The sequence below is a fragment of the Poecilia formosa genome, unplaced genomic scaffold (genome assembly GCF_000485575.1).
Source record: "Poecilia formosa unplaced genomic scaffold, Poecilia_formosa-5.1.2 Scaffold160, whole genome shotgun sequence".
Lineage (NCBI taxonomy): Eukaryota > Metazoa > Chordata > Actinopteri > Cyprinodontiformes > Poeciliidae > Poecilia > Poecilia formosa.
In genome coordinates, this window is record NW_006800099.1 from 1362470 (window position 1) to 1372498 (window position 10029).

General features: G+C 39.9%; 1 protein-coding gene across 1 annotated transcript; it reads right to left on the bottom strand.

Annotated features, from left to right (window-relative positions):
* Nucleotides 1-971: 971 nt before the first annotated feature.
* On the bottom strand, nt 972-9560 carry LOC103146573 (amino-terminal enhancer of split-like). Its single transcript, XM_007564566.2, has 7 exons — nt 9154-9560; nt 6296-6393; nt 5539-5602; nt 5323-5367; nt 5168-5230; nt 4679-4753; nt 972-3625 (listed from the first exon to the last, which is right to left on the bottom strand). The coding sequence occupies exons 1-7, from the start codon at nt 9178-9180 to the stop codon at nt 3386-3388; spliced, it is 612 nt and encodes a 203-aa protein (XP_007564628.1). The 5' UTR covers nt 9181-9560; the 3' UTR covers nt 972-3385.
* Between the last annotated feature and the right edge of the window lie 469 nt (nt 9561-10029).

Sequence of the window (10029 nt, forward strand, 5' to 3'; positions counted from 1 at the left end):
AATAAAAAAAAACACCTTATAAGCTGTTTAAGCCTCCTTTATCGTGGTAATTAATTTATGATTAGACACGGATGTGTTTTACACTTAGTGGCGCAAACAGCACAAACCAGAACTGTTCTTGTAGATGAGACGGTCTGTATTTGGACCCTAATTGAACACACCTTCGCCCCGTTACCTGGAGATTTTACAGACTTGCAGCAATGCAGAGACCTGATGTAACTTTGGCCAATTTTGTTTGTTTTAGAAAAACCCATCCCCAACATACGGTGAATTTTAATTTGCACAGGAAAACAATTGTAATAATCGGTTTACACATCTTCAGACTGTTCAGCAGAATCTCAGGAAGGAAGGAAACATGGAAAGAAGAGACAAAGGGAAGGAGTATTTACACAAAACATAAGATTTGAAAAACAAAAAAAGAAAAAGGAAAATCAGAACAAAGGATTGAAAGAAGAGGACACAAGGAGGGTTACAAAAGCAGGAAGAACGAAGAAATTTAATTTAAAAAAAATTAAATGCAACTCATATCGTCAGTTGTCGGTAACGCTGGGGCAGAAATGATCTCCGGTAGCAGTCAGTCTCGCAACAAATGTGAAGTGGTCTCTGACTGAAGACTGATCCGACATGCTAACAGCTGCTAGCAGAGATGATCCATGGCATCACGTCCAGGATGACCCCATCAGGTGTCGGTGAGCTCTGCTAACCCGCCTCATTTGCTTTTGCCACTCCTTAAATTTCCATCTGGCTGCATGGTGAGAGCCTCTGGACCCAGTGGAGTCTGGGAAATGGTCCTTCCCGCTTGTGGTTGAAAGAAAGAACAATAAGGAAGTAATGATGCAAATAATTAATCCGGGAAAGATTTCCTTTTGATAAAACGAAATTCGACACGATGGCTTAGAAATCAACGCCGTACCTTTAGTGTAAAGAGCTTTTCTACTTCCTCTTTTCCCTCCAGACAATTAAACGTAAAACACTCTTAATCACATCTTTTATTTGTAAGGCACCAGAGAAGCTTCCTTACTGCTAAAAGGTTGATTCATTCTTAAGTACAAGCTGCTTGCTTACATCATTTTTTTTCTGTCCCGAGTATTTTTAAAATGTGTTTCTTGACACATTTAAACAGGGTTTTTTTGTTTGTTTGCACAGAAAAAGAAAGAAACATGTAGAAAACTAGAATTAATGTTACAAGACAATGAGAAGAAGGAAATTAAACAACAAAAAAAAACCATGTTATACAACATTGCGCCTCTATGCATGTAATGCGCGCACACATACGACACCAAGGTCTTTTTATGATATACACACACACACATTAAAAAGCAGCTTTGAAACATACAAAAATGCTTTAAAAAATATGTATATTGATATATCCGTATGTATACAAATTGGCCCTTCACAGCAAAACAAACGCACAAACTATTCACATGTCTGAGTTTTGCCAAAAGGGGGTTTTAGGAGAGCGAGCTCGTAAATGTGTCAAAGTTAAATCTCACCAAGAGACTTTCTCTTTTTTTTAATCTTTTAACTTCTCCAGCAGCCAGAAGAAAAGCAGAACAGGACTGATACAAATCTTAAGTGCTTCAAATTAAGATAAAGAGGGTAAAGTTTTTAATGCTGATCTCAGGTGTTCATGTAATTCGAGTAAAAGGAGTGAAAGCAAGCAGGAAATGCAGATCAGGGGGAGGAAAAAATAAAAATAAAAACTTTTCATCCTGGAATAGAGAGCAATGCTGCCCTCTGCTGTCGAACAAGAAAATTAAAATCCAACCATGGTGCTATTTGAAGAAATTTAAAACTGTCAGAGATACTCCTAATAATTAGAAATGAATTACGTTTATTAAAAAAAACACACTAAATCAACCTGATCCAATGAAAATATATTTGACGTTTTTGATGAATTGTGAATTAAATAATAAACCGAGCTGCATTTTTCTGGTTGTATTTCACCAGCCACTCCCCAAAGTGATTATTGCCACACCTGTAGGATAAAGAAACGCTTCAAGAGATTCTGTTTAACACAGGTGAGCTGAAAGATCGCAAACAGCAACACTGTATGCCCCAAACGGTGGAAAACTCATCGACATCCAGTCAGGAAAGGGTTACAAAATCATGTCTAAGATTTTAGAGCAACGGTAAAGAAAAGACTCGGATATCGCAACACTTGATAGAAAAAAAAGAAAACAATGATGTGCTTTCAGAGGAACAGGTTGGTTTAAATAGCTTTATCCCGCCTTAATAAACGAAATTAGCATAAAACAAACATTTACTCAGCTCGTCTTTCTCTGGTATTAAACCTGCTTTGATAACTTGAAGCATTTAAATGAGACGAAGAAAAAAGAAGCAAAAACAGTTTTACACCAGCGAATGAAATCCGATCCAACGTGCCGGCAGGCAGCGCGGTTGGTTCTCTGAGCACAGAAACTCAACACAGAATTGATGCGACATGCACACAACTCACTCAAAGTCTAGTAAGGAAGGACTCCGAGTCCAAAAGGAGTAAAAAAATGAGAGTATTCTGGTGTCTGAGCTTCACGTCTGCGTTCGACGGCGAGAGAGAAAAACTAATTTAATCACCTTTTCTTTACCTGCAACCTTCCAGTCAGTGAATTTGATGTAGTTGGATAAGGAGCCATTCCTGCTGTGCACTGGAGGAGGATTATGTTTTTGATAGAAAGCTGAAATTCACCGAGCGGGTCACGATTTACTGGAAGCTTCGTCTCATGATGGATTTGTCGGGAGCGACACTCTTCAGTCTGGTCCTAAAAATACGATGTTAACCTTTTCTCTCCAGAGGACCAGCTCAGTAAAATAAAAGCGGCGGTCTGTCTAATGTGATCAAAGTTAGGATCAGATTTTGCTCATCTGGGATGAGCAACCGACTCCAGAGTCAGACGTTTGTCTTTCAAAAGTCGTATCAAACAGACTGGAGTTTTATTTGGAATAAACTGACTTTAGTTTCACCGACATGGAGGAGAACAAATGAACTAGGAGGATTTTAAATCTGCTTTCTGTCGCTGCCAGACCCGCGGGAAGGAAGTGAAGAAAGTCTGCCGTTATCGTTTCTCACTCAGCCCTCTCTCCGAAAAAGGAACAAACATTTATATTTGTTAGGCCTAATAACTGATTACACACAAAGAAACTATTGAAAGTCTGAGGTCTGGACTGAGTCTATTACCGCTAAATGAAACAGACGTTACCTCTCGGGTTTTAAGCGTTTCAGGATCCAAACGGTTCGGCTCCGTCCTCCCTGTGGTTTCTCCTCTACAAGACCTGCATCAACCCCCGTTTACAGTCTGTTTCTCCGTTTCGTTTTAAACACTTACACCCCTTCCCCACCCACCCACGCATCGCCTCCCCTCGGCCCGGTGACCTCGGCGTGCCTTCACTAGTCGGACTTGTCTCCGTCCTCTGCTCTGGGCGCCCTCTCCGCGGCGTCCCTGGCCTTGTCCTCCTTGGCTGCCTGCGGCTGGCTGTGGGAGTAGTTGGCCAGGATGGAGGAGAGGGAGAGCAGGCCTGAGCTGGAGGAGACGGCAGGCAGGGAGGGCGGGGTGAGGCCCAGGGGCAGCGGGGCCACGGGCAGGGTCAGGCCCTGCAGCTGGGACAGGTGCTGCACCTGCAGCTGTTGCTGCAAAACGCAAAAGACAAACGATTAGCAGAGCCCACGGTTAAATGTTTGCAAGGCAACGTTTGGGGTTTCAATCATCAGTCAGCGCCCTCTGCAGTCAAAACAAACCCAGCTTTCATTGTTGCCTTATCTTATTTTACTGAATTCAAACTTTAAATTAATACGCAACAGAATTACGGCAAAAAAATTAAACTAAATTATTTAAATTAAATAATTATAAAAGTCAGAACTCTGAGAAAAAAAAGTTGTTTTTTCAGCAGCCTAATCCTTGTCCGTAGCTTACAGTCATTTATTTGATGAAGTAAAACACAAAAACATCGGACACCCCAAAAACACCTCAAGAAATTTACTTAAACTGCAACTAACACATTTTTACTTTATTTTTTTAAGCAGCAACAAGCTACGGCAAACATAAAAAGAACAGCAAAACTTTACCTGTTGACAAAATGGATGCTCACAACTGAGCCACCAGTGATTCAGTAAAATATACATTTTAAAGCGGAACCAATGTTTTCTGCTTCAGGTGTAAATTGTCCTGCAATAATTTTTGTTTCAGGTGTCTTACACACCTTTACCCTGGAAGTTAACGGAGGGTAAAGGTGTGTAGCGTAGTTAGTTAGTTAGCTAACTACGCGAATGTATGTAGCGTAGTTGGCTACAAACATTAGCTACATAATTAGCAGGCAAAACTTCATGTAATCCTACTGGCTTAGATTTGCTTCATCATACTATTAAAAGACAAAAAGACTTTTTACATGCATCACAGTAGATTTGGCTTGGTGTAAAAATCTAAACGGTAATAAAGTTTTCTGTTGTGATCTGACGACTCAATACTAAAACAAATGATCAAATTCCCTACAATAATATTTTAGCTTCAGGCCCTTAAAGAAGCGGTTCTTCCTGCGATCGCTTACAGAGCAAGATAAAGGAATAAATGCCGTAAATAAGAACGTCTGGAGAGTCGCTCAGATCAACAAACAGGTGACGGCAGATCGTCTCCGTCTGTCTCACTGGAGGTTAAACGAGGCAGGAACAGTCATGAGGTTTGCTCACCCGTATGATGGAGTTCATCTCAGGAGGCGTGACCTGCTTGGCCCTCTCTATCGCACCCATGACTTGCTGTTGGTGCTGAAATGGTGAGATTTAATCGTCGTGTTAATGGATGCAGGTGATTTAAAAACGCCTTAATGTTGACTACGAGAGAAAGTAACAAACATTTCTGTTTTTCCCGCCATTTATGTTCTTCTGTTGATTACAGAATTAAAACATTTTAAATGGAACAATAAAAACAACTTGCAAAAATATTAAAACCTCTTTTTCTCTCTATTTTTGCTAAGTTACAATGTGTTGGTGGCAGTATTATGGTGTGGGGAAGCTTTCATTCAGAAGACGCCAGATGAGATGAAATTAAATTTTCAGATCTGACCAACAGCATCCCTCTGAAACCCGGTCTCTCCAACTCAGCCAGGACTTTGGCTCTGTAAATAAAAACCCTTATCCGCTGCAGGACGGAGTCTAATTCAGACAAGATGGCGTCCTCACCTCCTGGGACAGGTAAGGCAGCACCTGAGCGCAGATCCCATTCAGTCTTTTCACTATTTCAGCCTGCAAAGGACACAAATTTAGCCAGGAGCCTCCTGACCTCCTAGCCTGAATTTTGACATTAGGAGGATTTCTAATGAAACAGACTGACTCACCTGTTTGTGCATTTCAATGTTGAGCCCGTAGGACATTTCATAATACTGCAACACAGTGTGACAAAGACAAGAATGAGAAGCAACGAAAATCCGTTTTTCAAAGCAAAAAAGTGAAAAATAAAGCCTCACAGTTAGCTACAGATCAGTAACTGTGTGAAATGTAACTAATAAGAGCCGATTTTGTTGCTAAGATGATTTTATCTTAGCGACGCTCACCATGATGTAGTGGCGCTGCATCTCCGACTTCTCAGAGGCCAGCTTGTCACACTCCAACTTCAAACTGGATGGTAAAATCAGAGACGGTTTAAACAATGGAGGTCAGATCCAGGCCCTGCGATTCTGTTTTTATCAGCATTTTAATGAACATTTTTAAAAATATCCGAAAACTAAAACTATTAAATGATTTTTTTTTTTACTGACTGAGTAAATGTGAAAAATAGGAACGATAATAAAATAAGTATCAAAATCAATACTAGTTATTATTTTGATTTCATAAAAAAAATGCTGCGTAGGCAATTTTTTTTAATATGACTTTCAATTAATCAAAATATTCATACATCCAGGCAGAAGAAACATGTTGGTAAAATTAAAACTTCTGAAGCTAAATCTATATATATATAATTTTGTGTATAACTAGTGAATAAAAATATATATTAAGGCTTGATGAGATACTTCAACAAAAAGCAGCTACCAATTAATCTATCGATTCACCTTGAACCAGGTGAAGCTATGCCACTTGAGGAGGTTTGGGTACAACATATTTACAGAAAAAGGCTTTTTTTGTTTATATATTTGTACATTTTTGGCTTAATTACTGCTCTGAGCATGTTGTTCTTTCAGTCAATGGCCTTTTTTTGAGTCTGTGTGACTCAAAAAAACAATTGGTCAACTGCTAAATTAGTTGATGATCATTTTAATAATGGATTTAATAATTTCACCCCTGTATTTTAGGGAGCTAAAAACGCGTCTGTACCTGTGATACTGTGCTTGGAGGAACTGGAACTCGTCCTTGATTCGGTCACAGGAGTCGGAGGTGGTGAACTTCAGAGGTTGGCCGGACTGGGATGACGCCTTGAGGAAAACGGAACAAGAAACACGCATCAGGTTTAGAAATGTAGAGAAAATAAACCCCTCGCACCTGAAAAGGCTGCTCCAATTCACAGCCTTTCGATTTCCAATTTGACAAGCGAGGCCGGCGCGGAGAAGAGATAGACACGTCGCCTGCAGATAAGCGGGTTGTGTGTGTGTGTGTGTGTGTTAATCAAAGTGTGGTTGAGTTTGTTTAGAAACAGCAGCTTGACCTCTGAGATTAACCGTGTGAGGTTAAACAAGGTTCAGCCTAAACTCCGGCTTCATTTTGGATTGAAGTGCGTTAGATTTATAGCGCACAGCTAAAGCACATCGACATGAAACATCTGTCGGCCCAGAAACACCCCGCGCCCTTTTGAGGAGCGCAGAGCGCGTCGACAAAAGGGAGCGTGTTTACATAAGGCCGAGCGCAGCAGAGCCGACCATATGCGGCGAGTATTTAGACGCTGCATTAGAAGTCTGGTTATAAACCGACAACATTTAAACCATCCCGCAAAGCTGTAATCCAGGGTTTATCTGGGTCCCTAAACCTCATTACTCTCTAAACAAGTGGCACAAGGGCAAGAGGTTTCCAGCCGGATTATGGGATTGAAACGGGAGGAAGGAAACATTCGGTTAAACGGAGGTCAACGCTCTCCATCCAACATGTGTAGCGCCAACATCAATCAGAGCAGAAGCAGCGGGATTAGGGTTGGTTCTTAAAACAAAGTCCAGAATTAATTGCAATAACATTTGAGGTTGATACAGCAGATATATTGCCAGTTTTTTTTTTTTTTTCATATTTCATTAGATTGGAGACAAAGGATGACCACACGGTTCAAGCAGAGGTGAGTTTATTAACCAATTTGGTCCGTCTGAAGAAAAACTAAACATTTTCATAACGACCCGATGCAATCTGCTGGGTTTTCTTACATAATAACTTCTTAAACTTCAACAACTGGAATAAGTAGAATGCATGTATGACTGAATTGAAATGACTTTTTTTGTAAGAAAAAAAAAAAAAAAAGAAAACAAAAGAAGACAGCGCCCACCAGCAACAAAAAAAAATGTTTTCAAAAATTAGTATCGCGTCTAAATTTTCCATCAAAACGTCCCTTCAATTAAAAACCACGGTGCAATGTCATTGGTTGACAAATGAATCAACAGAAACATGTAATGTATGGATTGTGGACAGACGGACAAACCGAGGTGGCCAAACGGTCACATCATACAGACAAATGGATGAACGGACATGAATGGGGGAAAAAAAAAATGGACAGAAAAACAGACAAAACTGATGGACAAACGTAAAGACAGGTGGAAATATGGACAACAAATACACTCCCTCAAAAACTATTAAATTGAGATAATTTAGTCTAAATGTTTACATTAGTCCAATAAATAAATAAATATATATATATATAATACTCAGTCATTTTAGCGCAATTTTAGGATTAGTTTTTGATTTTTCTAACCAGCCCATCCCTAAATACATCTGAAAAAAGCTGGCCTCTATTTGTTTAATAATAAATTCAAAATAAGTCAATAAAAAAGTCAGAAACTACAGATGGGAGTTAGCAGCTGTGACTTTTGGTTTTTGGTTTTGGTTTACAAAAGGCTATTGGGACATAACATAAAAGTCTGACTGCAAGACTCAATGACCACATTTGATCAATGATCAATGTTCTCTAACCCAAACCCTCAATATCTGCTTCTGATCGGTCAAATGCTGAAAAATGTGACATTTTTCCCTCCAGTGAAGAGATATTACGTTTATAAATCTTAAAGGCTGATTGTGTCAGACACTAATAGTATCAACGTTTGCTTTAATGTGGAAGTGATAACTACTTTTTAATTCCTTCGTTCTCTTTTGGATTCAAAACTAGCACTTACTATGAAATAACCCGGATATCTGCTCTTGTTTTAGTGCTTAAAAAAGCAGAATTAGTAAAAATAGTCAGACCTCAAAGATACAAACTGGTCTCACTCAGGGAAATAAAAAAAAGGGAGCAACAGTTACATCCTAAAATTCACCCAAAGATATGCAAAACTAGCTTTAAATACCTCTGATTATAATAAACACATAGTTGTGTGATTATACACATAGCTCTTACCTTGCTTGTTGTTTGGCATGTGTTTATTAACAGAGTCAGTTAAAGCCAGTTTAGATGTAAAGCTGCAGCTCATATTTTCTTGTTTTTTTTTTGCTGTCCATATTTTTTTTAAATTTGTTTTCACAATTGACTCAGAGCAAGAACAGGAAATGTGCATTTATGTCAAACAAAAAGAACAATTAAGGCATGTCTGTCTAATGCTAATAATATTTAGTATCACAGAAGGGGAATGTTATAAAGCATGTGTACTCAAATGTTACAAAAATATGTAGTTTAGCTATTTCTTGTGCATTTGTGTTATTTTAATAGTATATCTCCATTATTACAGACTTGAACTGAACAGGACATAAACCTCTATCACCTGTGCTAGCTGTTTTTAGGAAGGCTAGCTAATGGCAAACACTTAGCAGCTTAAAATAAAAAGCCAAATACACCTTTCAACTATAAACTATGATGTTTTATATTTTAAACCTGCTTTAACTAGTCGGTCCAGACGCGGTGAAGAGACGGGCAGAGGTCTGGCTTTGTGGCAGCCAGCTGACAGCTACCTGCAGCGCTCATGTTATCAGTTGTCGGCTGCTAGCTAACGTTAGCTCGGCTTTGCTCCGTTCCCAACCGGGACAAGTTCACCCGGGCTAACTTTACTCACCGAGTGCCTGGATTGAGGAAACATCATGTCAGCGGAGCGTTTCGCAGCGTTTCCCTGGTCTCACCGAAACTACAAGGCCAGCTGGCTAAGCTAGCTCGTCTCCAGATATTATTAAATTAGCGGAGAGGCTGTTGGCACATCGTACTCTGTCATCCTTTAAAATAACATCAGCTAACGTAAAAGCGGCGGGAGAAAAGGTGCGTCTTCTGCTCTTTAGCAGGTTGCTAACGCGGTCTGAGGAAAAGAAAAGGCTGTTTCAAGGCAACATCAGGTATTAATGCTACGCCTCCCCGGGGAAAACCCTGGATGTTGACACACGAAACCCCCCCCACCCCCCGACCGCTTTGAAGGCAGGAACAGCATCACCCGGAACACAAACTGAGCAGCGGTGGAGCGGGCGCCCCGTGTGACCACGCGCTGTATTAAACATAGGAGAGCGCGAGCTGCAGGGCCGCAGACCGAACCGGTCCGTCACCGGGGCTCACCCAGACTCCCATACAAAAATAAAAATATATATTTATGTATACTGATGTTGTATGCTAATGTAAAAAATATTAAATCTTAATATTAAATATAAATATTTTAGATTTATTTGCAACTAAATCTAAAATAAATTGATGGCAGTGACAAAAGCTCTTTATCCCTTTCATGCCTAGTAGTCACTGCTATCTAAAAGCCATTCTCTTATGTTTCTTCTGGATTTTTATGCTATAAATGCACATAGACCACTGAAGTGGACGCTAGTGCATCATACAATACACCAATTGCGCTTCCATGGCAAGAGCAAGACATTTTTTGTTAACTCCAATATGGCTGACAAGCGAAAAAGCATGCCAACCAACCCAATCCCTCTTTCTACTGTAGAGGACTCTTACA